Here is a 19,512-nt window from a genome sequence, read left to right on the forward strand (position 1 = left end):
GCTTTTTGTTTTTTTCTTTTTTCTTTTTTTTTAAAGCAGCAGAATTCCTGAAATATCTGAAGTCACTGAAGGTCACAGCAACGTTTGCACACAGTAAACTTTGGAGTGCTATTTAGAGTGGACTTAAGGAAATGCAGTGGTTAGGACAGCAGCGTTACAGCTCAGCAGCAAGGAACGTGGGTTGTAACAAAACCTGTTCAATGTATTTTAGTAGTCATAATGGTGGTTCATTATCTTGTAGGCAAAATTTGAAGATAGGGAGTGGATACACACTGTACAATGCACTTGTTATATGCAATGGTAGGTGTTAGAAGAGATACAAGTTTGTGTTGCAGTTTTCCATCCTAAAAAAAAGATAAAAGTTGTTTGGGAACATGGAAGGAAGGACTACACGTATGTCTTTTTTCCAAACCAGGAAGACTTTACAGGAACTGAAATAAGAGTGCTTTGTACTGGCAGTGCAGCCCGGATTGGTGCAGCTTGTGGCTGTTACACAGATGTGCATGGCAGCACCGTGTGTACGTTTGTACTTCAAGCTTTCACCACTGCATCTGTGTCTGTCCTGACTGGAGCGCCTTTTGAGGCCACTGCACTTTTCTCTTACATGTTAGTAGTTTAACACACTGTCATTTTAATACACACTGTGTAGGGAGCGAGGAAAAAAGATTCAAATTCAGTTAACACACCACAAGTTTAATTTTGCTGTTTCAATTTATTTTCCTCTTGCTGTTAATATCAAAGTCCCATCCCTGCTGCAGGACTAAAGGAAAAAGAACATACTTCCAGTTTGCTGCTGTTATTTCTCAGCAAAAATCTGCTTCTTCTACAGTACTGCTTGTGGAGCAGCTTTACAACTTAATGAAGCAGCGTATCTTCAATCTTCTACAATTTGAGAGTCTGGGGGAAGCGAAGAGATTTTCTCCTTCACTTGAAATAAACCTGAGCGGTCTTAGCTCCAACACATTGTCCCCATCCAGGCGAAACGCAGGTCTCTCCCCCCTGCCCGCCGACGGGCGCGCTTCGCAGGAGGAAACCGCGCACTGAGCGTGCCAGCCTGCTTTGCAGCTCCGCAGCGCTGCGCACGGGGAGGTGGGCCCTTGGAGCGCCTTGGAGTTTGAGGCAGTGCCTGATTGGGAGACGAGGGGAGACTCCTCAGGAGCCCGGTGCATCAATGAGCTGCTGCAGGAAGGCTGAGCTCGGCTCACTCGGGCATGAGGACAGTTGGTGGCCGCTGTCTGGCAAAGCAGGATGGAGATGGACAGAACCCTGGAGTCTTTGCAGCTGGTGATTGCCCGAGTCCTGCCTCACAGAGACCCTACCCTGGTGTTTAAGGACTGTAAGTACCACGAAACTGTCCGGCTTCTCTCAGCGTGTTTCTTATAGTGGAGATAGTAAGAGAGAGAAGTAATAAGTAATCTGCTTGCATCTGTGTGTGAATCACAAGCTGTAGTTGTTTTAACTCTGCCTATTGCAGGCAGTGTTGCTGGTTGCGTGTGGAGTTTGCATGTGACAGACTTGATTCAGAGCCTTTTCATAGGATACTTACTTGCATCCCAGAAACTACTCCTGGTGAAATTTTTACTAATGACAATCCTGGAAAGCTTTCTGTCAGCTCCCTTCCTCCAGCAATTAGTTTGAACTATGAAACTACATTTCTTTTTAACTACTGATTCTGTAAAACTAATAAATAAATATCACAATCTTTATGCACAGATGCAATGTGAGGAAATGTTTTCCTGCAGGCATGTGGAATGTGAACTGTTTTTCAGTTTCCAACTTGCCAACAGCTGCACCTTTCCAAAGCATGCCACAACTGCTTGCCTCGCTGTCCTTTCTCGCTCTCTTGGTTTACAAACTGTGTAAATGGGTTCTGAAGTGCTTTGCAGTGAGTGCTGCACAGGAAACTGCTCTCTTAACATCCTTTGAAACAAACAGAGTGGAATGTGGTTCACGTGGTGGAAATGTGACTATTTAAATTGTGCTTTATGATGAGCACAGGGCTGCACGTGGAATGAAGTGCTGTTTAATTGGCAAATTTTTACAGAGAACGTTCACATTGCCATAGATTTCACACAGTAGTGGGGTAGAAGCCTCCAATAAATTGAACAAACAATAGCTAAATCTCATTGTTTTTACAGTTTCCTCCAGAGGTGAGGAAGATATCCCACAAATCCTTCCCTATGTTAGCTTTGTGACTGCTGAATTAGGAGTTTGCTGGGTGCTGTTTCAATGAAGTTGGTGAATTGTATACTCAGTGAATATACAGATGTTATAATTGTGAAATAAACAAGCAAGTTTGACTAAGCAGGTTATTATACCAAAAAGAAAAGAGAGTGCTTACCCTTGTCCTAGGCTTGCTGGAAAACTCCAAAGGAGGGATCTCCAGAAAGAGATCCTTCCCCACTGCTAGTCAGCTCTTAAATGGGTCAAGGAGATATGGAGCCAGGCTTCACCCTTTCCAGCAGCAAAGGTGAATTGCCCTCACCTGTGCTCCCAGGGCTGACTCACTGCTTGTCTCAGGTGATCAAGCTGGTGTACTTCTACATTAAATGTCTCTACTTGCTAGATTCCATGTTCAGATACACAGAAGAGTGAAGCTGTTCTGCAGTTATGCGACTCTCTGGGAAGAGTAGTAGGACATCGCTCTCCTACAAATGTGGCGTAAGGATCCATCCCCAAACCTAAACATTCATGTCAGTGCTTCAGCCCCCTCCCAGAGGAGGTTTATGTGCTGCTGGGTAGGACTGCATTACGGCTGCAGCTTCAGGACCTCACAGTACAGTCTGTGAGAGCACACATGTCACAGGAACAAAGAATTGGGTGGAGGGGTGGGCTGCAGGAAAAAGGGCATTCCCTTTCATGAGTTACCACGGGTAACCAGTTCCAGCAGATCTACGCACACGGCTTTTATTGAAAGTGTGTGTAGGAGCTGCTTGGACAGCACACTGTGACCACCCACAGATCGAAGGCACGGGGAGATGATTAAAGCAAAACGAAAGTGCAAGTGGTTCAGAGTGCTGTTTTTCTTTAGATTTTCTGAGGTATGGAAAGAATTCTGGGGGTGTTCAAATACAGGTTTGATCTAGGAGATTTACTCCAAAAGTAATGCTTCCTATTTTATTGTTTTGGCCACCAACTTCAGAGGCAGATGTTGGTGCTATGGCAGTAGAGGTGGAACCTTCCCACCAGTTTCCCAATACATGTTGTTACCGTGTGACCGATGGCAGCAGAGGGGCACTCTGACAGAATGAAAGCATGTATCAAGCAAAAATGTATCACAGATTACCTCCACATTGAAAAAATGAGGCCCATCAACATTCATTAACACTTGCTGAACATTTCTGAAGACCAAACAGTGAGGCAAAGGGTGATGAATTTCAGTTGTGGCAACAGTGACAGTGGGTCACCTTTGCTAGTGCAGATCTCTACAAGCAAGCTCAGCATGCAATTGTTCATTGCTGATGGAAATGCAGAGCTAATGGTGGTACCTATGTTGGAAAAAAAAGTGTTTTGTAACTGAGAATTTGCTCTATCAAACAATGTTATTGTGCTCTTTGTACCTGTTGTATTTTCCATGGAAATAAAAAGGAGACATTACTTTCAGAACACCCTACTTAAATAGATAGGTTTGAAGTTGCTGTGAGTGCATGCTGCCAGTTCTAACTGGTAACAGAGCGTTTTGCATGTTATTTGGATGAGAACTTACATGTGTTCTCTTTATCTTGTCAAATCTATAAAGTAAGTAGTGTCCATCTCTGATTTTTAATGGGATTTAAAGCAATATAATGATGTCTCATGCTTCCCCCATGAAAGCATGCTCTTACAAACATGCTGCTTTCAACTTTTACTGGACCAAGTAAGAATGAAAAATCCAGCACCCACTTTGCTACAGTGGCACCTGCCTTTTTCACAACCTGGGCTAGCTAGTATGTAGAGGAGACTGAGTTTTGCTGATAGAGGAAGAATATGCATCTCAGAGCAAGTCTGCTGCTGCCTGCTCTTGCAGCCCAGGAACTTTCCTTATGCTGGCCGAAGGGTAGAGTGTGAGGGATGCCCTGCAGAAAGCTTGTCCCAGCCGCAAAAGGCAGAGGTGCAGAGTACGCACTGCTGGGTGCTGTTGGCAGGAGTGAGCACAGCTCCTTCTGGGGCAGCCTCTCCCTCCAGTAGCAGGGATGAGATTTAAGGGAGATGCATGATCACAGCTGGGTGCACTGGCAGCAGGACAGCCTGTACTTCACCTGTATCACCACAGGCAGTCCTGCAAAAAACCTGAAGTGAGAAAGATGAGTGGTCCTTCTTCCTTTGTCCTGTTGGTATATAAACCAGAGAGGTGTGCATGTATCTGAAAAGGTGCTGGCCCTGGCTGCTGGGGAGGAATGAGGAAGTGTTAGTATGTAATAAACTACTGTGTAATTAAATTCACTCTCATGTTCATACTCCTTCTCCATACATACTATGGATGTATTAGAATACATTGGTGTAATCTAACTTTCAGTTTTCGTGTTTCTTTTGTTGCAAGCCAAAGCAGCTTGCAGTTCATTATGTTAATCCTAGTCCCTCTGAATTTGGACTCAGAATGGAGTCAAGATGTTGATTAAACAAGGAAGTACTTTTATTTATTAAAAGAGAGGCAAGCAAGAGAGGGAAAACAAGAGAGAAGAAAAGGAAGGAGAGAAGGAAGGGGAAAGGATGGGAGAGAAAGGGAAGGAAAGCTTAAGGGGAAGTGGAGCAGAGGAAAGAAGAGGTCTTCTCCTCCTGGGATGGTTGAGGATGTGGTGGGATGAGCACAGCTGGCTATGGGTTTGGCAATGCCTTTTATGCCATAGCATGGTTCCCTTCAATTGGCCCAGGAGCTATTGCTGGGATTAGAGTGTTTGCCCTCAGGCATTGTGCACATACCAACCATGTTTCTCCCTTCATATGGTGGTCATGGAGGGTCATGGCTGTGGGGGGTGGGGACCTGAGACTACTTAAGCAAGGTCTCTACTTCCTGGCTTCTCCATTGTGCTTGGGCACTGCATGTGTTTGTTCTGCACATTTCACAAGGTTGGTACAGTACAGTGTTCTGAGGCCTTCACAAGGTTGTTATGGTTTTGTCTCTAGTCACCACTTAGCTGCAAGTCCACCTCTTCACCAATCAGAGAGAGAATTCACAGTGCTCCCAATTCTGTATTGTGTTGTCACAGAGGCTGAGCCAGAGAGAAATGTCACTTCATTGCTATACCTTTAAAAATAGATAGATTCTTTGACAAAAATGTGGATATCCAAGCAAGAAAGGAAGCTGGTAGACTCACAAATTCTGGCAAGTAGAGTCCAATCAAAACCTGCAATACAAAAGGGTTGTTTTTATTTTAATATGTCTGTTGGATCTAAGAGAATGAAGTGCACTGTTTTTATCATAAAATCATAGAATGGCTTAGATTAGAGGGGATCTTAAAGATCGTCTAGTTCCAAACCCCTGCACAGAGAAGCTGTGGATGCCCCATCACTGGAGGCATCAAAGGCCAGGCAGGATGAAGACTTGGGCAGACTGATCTGGTGACAGATAACCCTGCCCATGGCAAGGCTTTTCTATTTCCTAGTAGTTTCCTTTAACTAAAATGTATAATTGTATCACCACCTGTAAATAAGTTTTATAGATGAAAGAAATGGGAAAAACCCTTTACCTGATGTGGAATTGTTGAGTACAACCACCGAGGAATATATTACAGAAAAGTTTCCAGAATTAGGGACAATTTGATATTGAACTAATTTGTGGAAGGCCCAAAATATATGTCAGTATTCAATTCTGTAGAATTTTTACTCCAATATCTGCTGAGATAACTGCATGGGGAGTATGTAGATGACTTCACTTGGCAAATGCCCTGCTGAAGAGCTCAGATTCTGATGGCTGGGGCACTGCGGCAGCAGCAGGCTTTCCCTGCAGCTCTAAGCTGACACCAAGCAGCTACATCTAACTTACTGCAGTACTCATGGTGCTACATCTGGGTCTTGGTCTCTCTCCTGTCTTCAGCTCTAGCTTGTCTCCTCTCCAAACCCAGGAGAGCAAAAACAGCTGAAAAGCATTTCATGTGTTACACAGCTGGAAGACCTTCTTTTTGATCCTTCCAGGAAGCAAGCTAAAAGACACCAGCTTGTTTGTCTGGTGTTAGACCTGTGATGCATTTTCTTGGCTGTGTAGGGTGTGGGAAAGGAGTTGCTCTTCTAACTGCCACTTGCGCCTTGCACTCACTGGGATAGTCTGTGTGGGAGCCATCAGCCTTACCACACTTTCGAGATGAGTCATCAGCAAGCCAAAGCTGGAAAAGGAGTCAGAAAGAGCACAAACTAAGCCTCAAAATTTAGGTAATATACCTATAAACACTTCAAGCAGCTGTGAATCAGTTCCCCCATTTCATAAAGCATTTCCAAATTTATCACCTTGTTTCAAGCCTAACTTTGTTGAATGCCAGTTATAACCACTGTGTTTTTTTATATCTTTGTTTCAACAATAAAACAATGTTCTGATATCAGCTAGAGGTTGTAATATAGCTTGGAAAAAGCGAAATACTTCCACTGAGATTTTCTAATCACCTGGCTTGAATTCAGGCTGAATTGCTGAATAGTTGGTTTGTGAAACAGCACAAGTGATTTCAGATCAGTTGAACATCAGTGTGTCTCCATGTTTTTACTGGCAGTGACAAACTATGTTTCATTTGCAAATTTTACCGGCAAAGTTTTCAGGACAGCAATAGACTGTAGATGTTTTAAGAGAAAAAATATGTTAAGGATTATGATCAGATCCCTGTGGGATCTCAATAGAATCACCCCAGCTCACTTATCTCTTCATTAAACGCTGAAGTAGATTTGTCAGTGAGTACTATACTAGCTCTCTGTGATGTAAGCTTTTGAATTCAAGTGCAGTGTAGACAGAGTAAGTCAGCTGTCTTGGGAAAATATTCCAAGATTAAGTTTCATCAAACAAACCATCTTTTCCTTTCTAGATTATCACTTTTATTATATTATTCCTGTAGAAACCAGTTATACTTCTGATTATCGTAACAGATTAACAATTTTACAGTTGTTTATAGCTATAATTGTTATAGCTATTTTCAGATACTGAAATTCTACCAGAATTCTTTTCATTTTTCCCATATAATGCTAAATAAGACCTTATGCGAAGCCGCTTGACAATGATTAACAGTTATCTTCACACTACCATGTTGAAAATGTCTAACTTTAGTAAGTCTCCTTATTCTGTCCCAGATGATAACTTTTTACTCAGCTCGTAACACTTCAGAGACTGACACCTTGCCTCATCCCAAAAGTGGCATCAGTAAGACCTTCCCAGTTGCCACCCTTCCTTTCCTCTGATTGCATCTAAGTTGGCTGTGCCAAGGGGCTAAGCTAGCCACCCGTGAAGCACCTAGTCAACCTACACAGTTCTCTGAGCATCTTACCTCCAACACTCTCTTCCACTATTTGACAGCACCTTAAAAATGACTCCTTTGAGGAGCCTGTCCATATGATTTATTTAATTTTGTTCTTTTCCCAAATCTTTGAAGTCTTCTAGGAACTGCCAGTGAATGGAGGATTTAAAGTATTCATTGTCAGCAGATGCAATAAGATCTTTTCCTGAAACTATTTCTTGCTGTTTTTCTACTTAGCAGTCCACAGCTAGTTTAGTCCACTCATCTTGCACACAAGTCCCTCATGGAGAAGGGAAAAGTTCCCTGAAAGCTCCTCAGCATATTGTTAGTACTTCCTACATGATGATATTTTTTTAATAGTATCACAGAATCATAGAATCACCAATGTTGGAAAAGACCTACATCATCCATCCAACCATCCAATCTAATCACCAATAGTTCTCACTAAACCATGTGCCTCAACACAAAATCCAGACATTCCTGGAGCACCTCCAGGGTCGTTGACTCCACCACCTCCCTGGCAGCCCATTCCAGTGCCTGACCACTCTTTCAGAAAAAATATTTCCTAACATCCAGCCTAAATCTCCCCTGGCACAGCTTGAAGCCATTCCCTCTAGTCTTATCACCAGTTACATGAGAGAAGAGGCCGACCCTCAGCTCACTACAAGCTCCCTTCAGGTAGTTATAGAGAGCAGTAAGGTCTTCCCTGAGCCTGCTCTTCTGCAAACTGAACAATCCCAGCTCCTTCAGCAGCTCCTCATAAGGCCTTTGCTCCAGACCCCTCATCAGCTTCGTCGTCCTACTCTGAACCCGCTCCAGGGCCTCAATGTCTTTCTTGCAGTGAGGGGCCCAAAACTGGACACAGTACTCGAGGTGCGTCCTCTCCAGAGCTGAGTACAGGGGAACAATCACTGCCCTGTTCCTGCAGGCAACACTGTTTCTGATGCGAACCAGGATGTTGTTTGCTTTCTTGGCATATGCCTGGTTTCATTCTGTTTTTGTAGGGATTTGAGGCTTATTCTCTTCATACTATATCAACATAAAACAGAATAGAAATAGAGAATAGAAATTACAGCATGGGAATCAGCATATCCTAATGTAATCACTGCTAACTTGGTAATGCATAACAGCTGGTAAGTGTACAACAACACAATGGAAAATCTAACTGATGTTACCTAATCACATTTGCAACATTTTCTTCCTCAAAGCTATCTAATTATTAATATGAAAATGTGCAAAATGAATCAAAAGCAATGCAAGAAATCCTTCCATCAAAAAACAGCTGGCTCCCACTTCAGTTGCTGACCTTTTTTCTACAGATTTAACCAGTACTGTTTGCTAGCCTGAGCTCAATTTAACAGCTTCCCTAAGATGTGTGCATTAAGTTACAAGCCGTAATAGGCTGCAGCTGCAGAAAGGTGCACTTGTAACTTATGAACTTTGTTTAAATGATATGGTTTCACTGATTATGTGCCATAGCTTGATTTAAGACATGTAAGACAACTTTACTAGTCTCTCTCTGAAGAATCTTTTTTAATAGATTATGTATTACGTATTTCTCTTATTCAGAATGCTTGTATTTTTCCTTTGCATTCACAAATTAAATTAAATCCACAAAAGCAGTTAAAAGGACTCTCAGAAACAGCTGTTTTGAGTTTTAAAATGACAAAGTAGGTGGTTATCTTGTGTGCATTCTTTATATTCTACTCTCTCAGCAGCAAAATGTTGTCAAGTCTATGACTGCATTCTGTATTAGCAGCAGAGGTACTTGGCTCCTGCCCTCTCAGTCATGGCAGTATGCTGTTTATTGTGGGTTTGTTTGCCTTGACTGAGGAAAGTGCGTAGCTAGTTTTTTTAGCAGCAATCCACAGAAGATTGGAAACAATTCTTCTTTTTTTTTTTTTTTTCATTATGGCATCAGTTTGATGCAAACTTATGTAATTCAAGTCCAAGAGTTCTGTTTCCCACTTAATTGAGAATTTGACCCCAAAACTTCCATGAGCAGAAGTAAGACACTTCCTACTCAATGAGAAATTGACTGCAAAACAGTGCTATGTTGTATGATACGTGTTATCATTTAATCCTCTTCCAAATCTGACTCACATAAAACAGCATTTATGAGAAGTGAAAAAAGCTCAGAGTTCATTTAGGGTAAATGCAGCAGAACAACCCATGTATTTCTGCAGAACCAGAGCTTCCAAGTAGCCTGTTCAAAAAAAAAAAAAAAAAAAAAAAAAAACAGCCTACCTTTGTAGTCTATGAAAGCTTCCAGCAAACTACCAAGGTTTGCACTATAGGACAGCCACAATACTATCACCTGCCACAATGCTCAGTCCCTGGACAAGAAATTTCCAGGCTATCTAGAAAGCACAGAAGAGGAAAAGAGTGATCTTCTCACTTCATTACCATACATTATAGTCAGCATCATAAATCATAGAATCACAAGGTTGTATAATCTAAACCTCCTCTAGTACAACTTGTGGCCATTTCTTCAGGTTCTGTTTGTTGCCTAGGAGCAGAGGCCAGGTTCCCCAGAAGAATATTGTGCAGGTCCATGTCAAAGGCTTTGCTGAAGTCTAGGTAGACTACATCAACAGCCTTTCCCTTGTCTACCAGGCTGCTCACCCAGTCATAGAAGGAGATGAGGTTGGTCAAGTACGACCTGCCTTTCATGAACCCGTGTGGCTGGGCCTGATCCCCTGGACGCGATGCACATGCCTTGTGATCTCACCCAAGATGATTTGCTCCATAACCTTCCCTGGTACCGAGGTCAGGCTGACAGGCCTGTTGTTCCCTGGATCTTCCTTACGGCCCTTCTTCTAGGTGGGAGTCACACTGGCAATCCTCCAATCTTCTGGGACCTCTTCAGATAACCAGGAGTGCTGTTAAATGGTAGAGAACAGCTTGGCAAACACGCTCGGCAGCTCCCTCAGCACCCTAGGATGAAGTCTGTCCTGTCCCATGGACTTGTGACAGTCCGGATGGAAGTGTCTCTAGTGTCTCCACCTGAATCACTGGGAATATATTCTGCATAGCATCCCAGACTTTCAGATCAGGGTGTAAAGTGCCCCGAGTATAACTGATCTGCCTATTAAAGGCAGATATAAACAAGGCGTTGAGGACCTCAATCTTCTTATCCTCAGTGGTCACATTCCCTGCTGCATCAAGTAAAGGATGGAAATTCCTCCTGGTTCTTCTCTTACCATTGATATATTTATAAAAATTACTGCAGTGGGCAATCTGAGTTCAAGTTGGGCTTTTGCCCTCCTAACTTCCTCCCTGCATACCGTAGCAACTTCCTGTTAATCTCCACAAGTAGCCTGTCCCTTCTTCCAGAGGATCTAGACTCCCTTATTTCTTCCAGAGTTTTGACAGTAGCTCCTGGTTCATCCACACTGGTCTTCTCCTATGGCTTGCCTTGCAGCATTCAGGGACAGCCTGATCTTGCACCTTTAAGATTTCCATCTTGAGGAGCATCCAGGCTTCCTGGATCCCGTTACCCTTAAGGAGTGACTCCCAAGGGACCCGTGCTACAAGCATTCTGAACTGCTAATTAAGAAAGATCAGGAGGGTAGGGATAAAATGGATAAAACATTATCTGTTTGTATGGGGGAGACTTGGCTTTGCCTTCGTTTCAGTCCAAACTGTTAACTAATTACAGCAACTGACAATGTACGAAATAATATCTTTTAAAGAACCAAAGATTTAATCATGAAAAAAGTTGGTTGTCAGTGCATATAAATACTACAGTCATTATCTTAAAAACTCAGTCACTTCATAATTGTCTTTCAAAATTCAAGAACCAATTACAGGAATGAGAATGATCTTTGACAGTAAATTGTACATTACTGAGTTGTGTTTTGTTAAGTCTCCCAGGTAAAGGCAAATCTTGCTGTTTCATTTATATACTGCTACTGTTTCTGACAGCTCTCACTTTTTTCTACAATGCCTTATTAGACTCAAAGCACACTGGATGCAAAACACAATGATCAAAAAACATTCTTCTTGGAATCTTAAAAAAAAAAAAAAAAAAAAAGACATTATTAAAGGAAAAACGGATCCTGGGAAATCTTAATACAATATTAGTAATCATGGTATTATCTCAGCAGAGCAACAGGGCACAATTAATTGCACACTTGAATGCGTGCAAGCATTTTTTTCGTCTTAAATTACAGCAAATCAACACGATATATAATGAAAATAGACAAATTAATGCTTGTTAGGCATAAAAACAAATGTGTTTTTAGTAGACCACTACTACATAGCATCATGTATTAACTTGAGGACAACATATTTAGGCTTATATATAAAAAAAGAATTTCTGAAATTGCTTTAATTATGCATTAGAAATGGATATGCTGGTTTAGCCTCATGACAATAAATGTACTGATTAAAGCTACACAATAGATTTAAATAAGCTGAACTAAATCAAAACATAAAGAATTCTGGACAAAAAAAAAAAACAAAACAACTTGTGTGATGAGACTTTGGTGTTGTGGCCACATTCTGTAGTTTAACCTGATACAACTTCATCCTCATCAGAGTTTTGAGGTGCTGGCTTTGAATGGGACTGAAAAAAAAACAGCAGAAAGTGGTAGTTTGAGATTCTGCCACTAGATAAGCATCTCCACATATTCCCATTACCAGCCTCGCATCTCAACTAGGTTTTATCCTTACTTTCTTCATTACAACCCGCGTTATCCAGTGCTGGATAGCTGCATAGCTTGCTAATTTGACAGACATTAATTCTAATCGGAAGTATTACTTCTCAGCTGCTGCTTCAGTGTTAATCGTATCAGTGTAACCTGTAATAAGGTACTCATTGCTTCGTAGCCCTCTGGTAAAAAATTGCTTTACCTGTACAGTTTGCAACGGCAGAAAGTGTTTTGTTTCAGCAAAAAGGAGGGAAAGTTCCTCATTTCCATTGGTGTACTGCAGTAAAAAGATGTACTTCTCTATAGTGCTTGAAAAGTTTTTTGAATCTCAAATTTGCAGAGGAGTGAGAAATTTCTGTCAAGCAAGAAATGCAGGCTGTCCAAGTGTTCAGTTACTCTCAAAGTCACAAAGTAGAGTGGGAATTAAAACAAAGTTTTTACTCTGAACTTTTATAATTGCTGTAGAATTGACAGCAGAAGAGAAAGAAGTATCGTACACACACTAAGTTCAGGAGGCTGTCTATTGCTACTGCTGGCGTGAAACTGCCTGAATGCCTTCTGTTTCCAGTATGGACCACTTAGACCACAGTTGTGTTCTGGTAGGAAGCAGAAGCATGGCATTTACGCATCATTCCTATTAAGTGTGGCTAGCACATTACAATTCTGGGACTTGGACTGAATAAAAATGGATCAGTATTGCCTGGAACTTCCCTGTGTGGCTTTGCCTATTGCAGCATACATGTTCTTAAAATAGTCAATAGTTTTAGCTAAACAGGAAACTAACATCCATTTATTTGTCAGCTGCATAACATTCAATCTCATGATTATGTGGCTGAAATCAATTATTTTTTATTTTTAACAAAAGTTTTTATTTTTAACAAAAGTTGTATCATACAGGCTTAGTGACAAGGCAAGTAGAAGTACCACAGGTACCACAGGTATACCACAGTACACCACTGTACTTGTTATTTCTGTGGTCTTTGGACTATGTAATTTGTAATTTGTAATGACTGCACTCTTGGACAATTGCAGTTTCCTAAACCAGAGGTGTTCTTGAAGTTTGAATAGCTTGAATAGCTTTCTGTTGCTATAAATGTCAAAACCAATGCAGGACTGAATGTGTCTAAACCCATTCCTTATTGTAATGGCAGCTTCTACTGAATTGTCAGTTTTAAAGCTTGAAAATTCATGAAATTTTTGTTTAAATATCAGCTTTTACTTACTGGGGTTTAAATTAGACTGCTATCCAATGTCTGTGTGCATGCTCTGTGGAGCAAGAGACCTCATAGCAAACATCCAGACATTGACATCAATGAGATACTTACTGCCAGAGAGTATCTGAAGCATTTCTTGAATAGGTGGATCCCCTCCTGCAGTCTCTGCTACTGAGTGTTGACTCCCAGTTTTTCTCTCACATTTGTAACTACCCTTCATAGTATAGAAGCAGGCTCACCAATTATAGAAGATTGCTTATTTCCTCTGTATTGCCAAGTACTGATTTTCAGAAATCAACAATAGCATAATATACCCCCCTTATTGTCAAGAAGGGAATAATTCAGAAAAGCAGAACTCTGTTTCCATGATTAAGAGATTCTCTGTGTTTCAATCTTTCTCCAAGTTCATCTGCACATGACAGACAGTTATCCAGCATGCTTCCTTTTACAAATATTTCTATGCAGGTAGCCCTCTTCCACATGGTATACCAACATCCCAAAGCTTTAACAGAACACCAGAGTAGATGGGAGCCATCCCGTGACACTGTTGGAAATCAGCACTGTGCTCCAGCTGCTGCCCCGCACCTCCCCATGCTCAGTGCGCTGTATGCACATCCTCACCTCCTGAGCACATCAGGGAGAGCTGGTGATGAACACACTCTGTTCCTCTGTCCGTCTCCTGGCCCAGGACAGCTACTGCGGATCAGACCAGTGCTGTTGCCAAGCACAGAAACAAGCGACAACAAAATTGGAGATCACACAGCTCCTCTTGCAAGAAAGAGCAATGCTCCATCTATAGTTTGCATGGGAGCTGCCACCACTGTCTCCTGTCTCAAAATGGTTTCCCTTTCCATTCTTCCAGCACCAGTCAGCTCAGGCTGGATGAAGAAAGGGGAAAGCTAAGAAGGAAAATTATCTCTGTCCTCATTTATCATTTGAATGCCACTGACTCCTGCACGAACTGTTATCAGTTGGTTTTATGGTAACAATTACAATACTTGCTCTGGGTAACTACATGAGATCTTTTTGTGAATGGGTAAAAAGAAATTAAAGTATAATATTTTCTCTTGTTTGAAAGTGAACAGCTCCATTCCTGCTATGGAATCAGAGTCCCAACATGCTGTCGCAAAAAAACCAATGCTGCTGACCTGGAATGAATGACCAATAGCAACCTGTAATACCTGCAGGCCCACAGCCTATGACTCTGAAACACAATTACACTGTCATGCCAGCAGGAACTGCTGGTGAAAGCTTTTATATTAATAATGATTTATAAAGTTTCAGCTTCATAAATCTGCATTTCTTGTGTAACATAGAAAACAGTAAGGATCAAGGACTTGTGCTGCATCTTACATTCAGATTTTTTTGTCTTTGGCAGTGAACGTTGTAGCAATATTGCAAGAGTTCTGGGAAAGCAAACAGAAGTCAGCCGTACTTCCAAGTGAAGGCATCATTGTGTATGAGTCATTGAGCAGCCTGGGCCCGCCATTTGTGAGTTATGTTACCTTGCCTGGAGGAAGTTGCTTTGGTAACTTTCAGGTAAGTGTCAACTTCCAATCTTTGTCAGGGGACATTTTTTTCTGAAAAGAGTTTTGCTATGGAATATACAGGGCAACTATTTCTATAACATAGTATTGCAATTCCATACCTGACTCTTCCAGCCTAGCACTGTCCCATATCTCAGTGATTTCAGAGCGACAAACTAACTGAAAGAAAATAGCACGGTTCTGGGAATTAATTGGGCATGGAATGATTTTACTAACCTCACTTCTGTTTTCTAAAAAAAACCAACAACAGAGAACATTATGTGTAATTCAAATGTTTGCCGGTTAAATCTAAGACCAAAATTTGTGTTCTTTCTTTCCCTGAGGAAACAATAAAATCTGATATGAGGGAGAAATAGCTTTGTATTTCATTTTTTTATTCAATGTGAAGATACTTCTCACTGTAGCAGTATGTCCCCATAATATGCACCATCCTACTCATGCTAACACTGTGCTAACATATAAAAACAGGGATCAAATCTAACCAGGGCCACATCAGGTTTCTCTTGCAATGAAAAACAACATTGGAACTAAATTTGATGTCTCCAGAAGGAGGAAGGTTACCTTGTAAAGCACTCAATCCTCTATCTTCCTTTCAATAAATAACATCTTAAGCATGAATTCTACAGGCACTGATATTATGATTCGTCTACTTAGGATGTGGAAGTTGGGCCTACACAGAAAGTTTCAATGATTCATCTTGAGATCTTCAACAACCAAATAACTAGGATAAAATCAGAATTCTTTCCAGAATATCAGTTGCAATTTTAGTTGATTCTTCCAAACTCCGTCTTTTTTCACTAGATTCATCCAGAATGTATTAATGTATTTCTATATATAGCCATCTTCCTTCTTCTTACTTTTTTTTTTTTTTTTTTTAGAAAAGGCAAGGAAGAAGTCACTAAAAACTAATTGCAAAGACAATGCTGTTTGTTACTCTATGGCCAGCCTGTGTACATATCCCTAATAACCGTCTGATGCCTACCACCAATCTGTCCTCTCTGTAAAGGCCAGTACAAAAGCACCTCAATATCACAACATGCTTGTTCATTGGTGTGTAATGTGTAGATGTAATCCATTAGGATCTAGAACCAGACATAACTGCTGTTAATTGAAGTATTTTAACCAATTTGAATGACATGCACATGTCTTTCGGATTACAGTACTTTAGCCTCTCTGCTGAACAGAACAAAATAACATTTTGGAAACTGAATGTTGCATTATGTGCTTTTGGGACATTAAGAGATTGGTTCTGTTCATGCTTTCAGGTAAATAGCATTACAACAATATATTAATTAATTGCCAATGTCTTAATTTATAGTTATACAGGCTCTCCATTTTCACATTGCTTAGAACTTTGTAGTTGTATTTACATCACTACATAACAGCAAGTAACACAGCATAGTAAAACACTACAAATGTCTCTGCACAACTCTTCTCACAAATAATCCTTTCTCCTGCCTAAAGACACGCAGGTATGTGTTACGTGATACACTTCATGGCACTTCACAGTCCAAAAACCTATTAATTTACTTAAGCATTTTAAATACCTTATTTTCCATTTTTGTTCTGGAATCACAAGCCATGACTGACCCTGTAAATTGCAATAATTGTCAGTTATGATAAAGGGACCAACATAAGGCCCATCTGATCAGCTTCTTGTTTCCCCTCTTGCTGAACTCAGGCATGAAACTGCTCCTGGCTTTAGCAGATGTTTTTGTTTTTAATTCCAGAAAGGAAATATGTAGAATACTTTGATTTTATAAATGCAGTGAAAAGTGCTTGCAAGTCAATCCCGGCTTTTATCTTTCTAAGTGAGATCATCTACAACAATGATGATCTCTTCTCTTGAACAATGTGTTTGTAGCTAACCAAGGATAGAAGCACTGAAAAATCCCTGAATTGACAATTCAAATATCAAGTTATTATTTGCTCATATACATGCTGGCGTTTCCTTGCTACTGTTAGTCAAAGTATGCTTTATAAGAAATGGTAATATCTCTTATTAGACAATATAATATCGCTGGGAGCAAAAAACGATTATCAGGTTCTGAGTGCATTAGAATGTTTTGAATCTGTAGGACTACAACATAAACACGTATATGAAATAAAAACTCTTTTTTCCCACTCCAATAAAAGTTTAATTGATTAAATAGAAAGTCATTATCTAGTGAATATTCTCTTAGTTACGCCATAGATTACTGTGGTCACAACAATATTAATACTATCAAAACTGCTACAAGTTTTAAATTAGTACTACAGGTACTAATTTTACTAGAATTTTTTTTACTAGAATTAAAAAGAGCACAAATTATTTCCTTCAATATTCAGCACTCAATACACAGCACAAATTCTGTCTGACTCGTTATGAGGCAGGGTGAATAATGGGAACGTTGCTTCTTGGTATATTGATAGAAGACAAAATAAAGCTGGGCAACAAAGAGGCTTGGTAATTGCATAAAGCACCAGTTTCCCACTCCAGCTCCAGGTTACAGCCTTCTCTAAAATATATATTTATAAAAGTGGATAATTAGTTAAATATTTCCTCTGTTTTCTTCAGTCCATGTGACGTTACTAGCTTAAAGACTCAGTTCAATCCTTGTTAAGCATTTTCACAAGGGCCAGAAGTCAACTGTTAAAAATCAAAAAGATCAGTACTCTCTGATCTTACAGTAGATGTTTCTAGGTTGTATATAGTTATGTACTGTACAGTCATAATGGAGCAAGACAGAGCAGTTAGATGGTATCAAAAATTTGTAACCAAAGAATCGTAAAATGGTTTGGGTTGGAATGGACCTGTAAGACACCTATTTTCAAACCCCTGCTATAGGCAGGGACACCTCCCTCTAGACCGGCTGCTCAGAGCTCCATCCAACCTGGCCTTGAATGCTACCAGGGAGGAGGCATCCACAACCTCTCTGGGCAACCTGTTCCACCTTCAAAGTAAGGAATTTCTTCCTAACAACAAGTCTAAATCTGTCCTCTTCCAGTTTAAAACTATTTCTCCTTGTCCTGTCTCTACATGCCCTTATAAAAAGCTCCTCCCCAGTTTTCTTGTAGGCCCCCTTCAGGTAAAGAAAGGCCGCTATAAAGGTCCACCTGGAGTCTTCTCCAGGCTGAAGAACGCAGCCCTCTTACTGTCCTCGCAGGAAGGTGCTCCAACCTCTGATCATCTTCGTGGCCGTCCTTTGCACCCTTCCTGTCCTTGTGTTGGGGGCACCAGAACTGGACACAGCACAATGGGGTCTCAGTGAGCAGAGTTGAGGGACAGAATTACCCACACTCCTCTTGATGCAAGCCAGAGTACAGTCAGCCTTCTGGGCTGCAAGCACACTTTGCTGACTCATGTTGAATCTCATCAACTGACACCCTCAAATCCTTCTCCTCAGGGCTGCTTTCAAGCCATTCTCAGCAAGTAGAAACAGGCTATAATGAAATGTCTGTGCTTTTCCGACAGTTTAACCTACTGAGAACAAAGAGCTATCATCTCTAAGATAAAGAGCTAAGGTTTACTTTCCCTGTTTCCAGCATGTCTGTAAAAGCAGGATGAACCTTCTTCATTGTGCCTTGGATCAACACCTCCTCTTTCCTCTGGGGACGAAGAGTACAGCTTTGTTACCTTTTCCAGCTACAAACATCAAAACTGCTGAAACACAGCATGTTGAAGAGAGAACATGGCTACCAGTATTCCACGGTATATTGCACCACTACAGTGCAGCAGACATTGCCCTCTCTATCCCACTCAATGACTGTCAGAGACCTCTGCTGCAATTCCCAACACAAATTCAACTTCATATAATACCCGACTTCTCTGTAAACCAGAGACAAAGTTCCTATACCCTTAATTAATACCTTTGTCTTTTGAGAAATTACATCAAGATTGTGCCATTTTAGTCATTTTTTCAGGATTGGGAGGAAAAAAATAAAGGGAAAAAACATCACAGAGAAAAGTCATATGTCAACACTTTAAAATATGATTTCCATTTATGTTCAAGTTTTTATGGCTTCCATTATATTTAGTTAAATGTTAAGAATCTTTCCCTTCTTCCAGATTTGTAAATCTCTTGATCTTTCAAAACTAACCATTTGCTTATAAATATATAAAGACTCTTTGATCTGCTGCTTTGCTGGTATTACTTAAAAATGAATGGTTTTCTTTTATCTCTCATTTTAACTGGATTTCATCTGCACAAAGATGGTTTAAATCCAAATTGTTTGGCTTGGTTTAGATTATAACATTTATTGTTGAAAGCACATAGAAATCTAAGTTCTTAGAATTTTACAGAACAAAATCACATGCAACTTGCAAAAGAATCTTTAAACATAATGAAGGAAAAATACACAGTGTTGAAAAATTTGACCTGAGCAGCTTGAAAGGAATGTAAAAGGGTTAGATATTTTACATTTTCATAAAGATCCCAGCTTCTGAAAGAGCATGACAGGAAAAACTGAAATGAAATACAAACTTAATTTCATACTAAAAATCACATTTTTTGGAAGAAAAAAATTATTTAAAATGGCTTTTTAAAAGGTAGGGTAAATTGGTTTTTATAATGAAAAATGTTCTACCTGATTAAAAGATAAGCATTTTGTAATTTATTTACATATTTTAATGAAAATTACTTGTTTCAGAGAACTATGCTTCCATTTTCATTGCACGTCAAAAATCAGCAGTTTTCTTGATCACAAC

At 40.4% G+C, this 19,512-nt stretch overlaps 1 protein-coding gene across 1 annotated transcript in view; it reads left to right on the forward strand.

Moving 5' to 3' along the window:
- The first annotated feature begins 1,221 nt into the window (after positions 1–1,221).
- The window catches only part of LIX1 (limb and CNS expressed 1), a 35,318-nt gene continuing 17,027 nt past the window's right edge, over positions 1,222–19,512 (forward strand). Inside the window, exons 1-2 of the mRNA XM_052701225.1 lie at positions 1,222–1,336; positions 14,657–14,817. Of these exons, the coding sequence (XP_052557185.1) occupies positions 1,249–1,336; positions 14,657–14,817 (249 nt within the window). The 5' untranslated portion in view covers positions 1,222–1,248. The remainder of the gene's footprint in view (positions 1,337–14,656; positions 14,818–19,512) is intronic.

This window comes from Tympanuchus pallidicinctus, unplaced genomic scaffold, assembly GCF_026119805.1.
Source record: "Tympanuchus pallidicinctus isolate F22 unplaced genomic scaffold, pur_lepc_1.0 scaffold4, whole genome shotgun sequence".
NCBI classification, from domain to species: domain Eukaryota; kingdom Metazoa; phylum Chordata; class Aves; order Galliformes; family Phasianidae; genus Tympanuchus; species Tympanuchus pallidicinctus.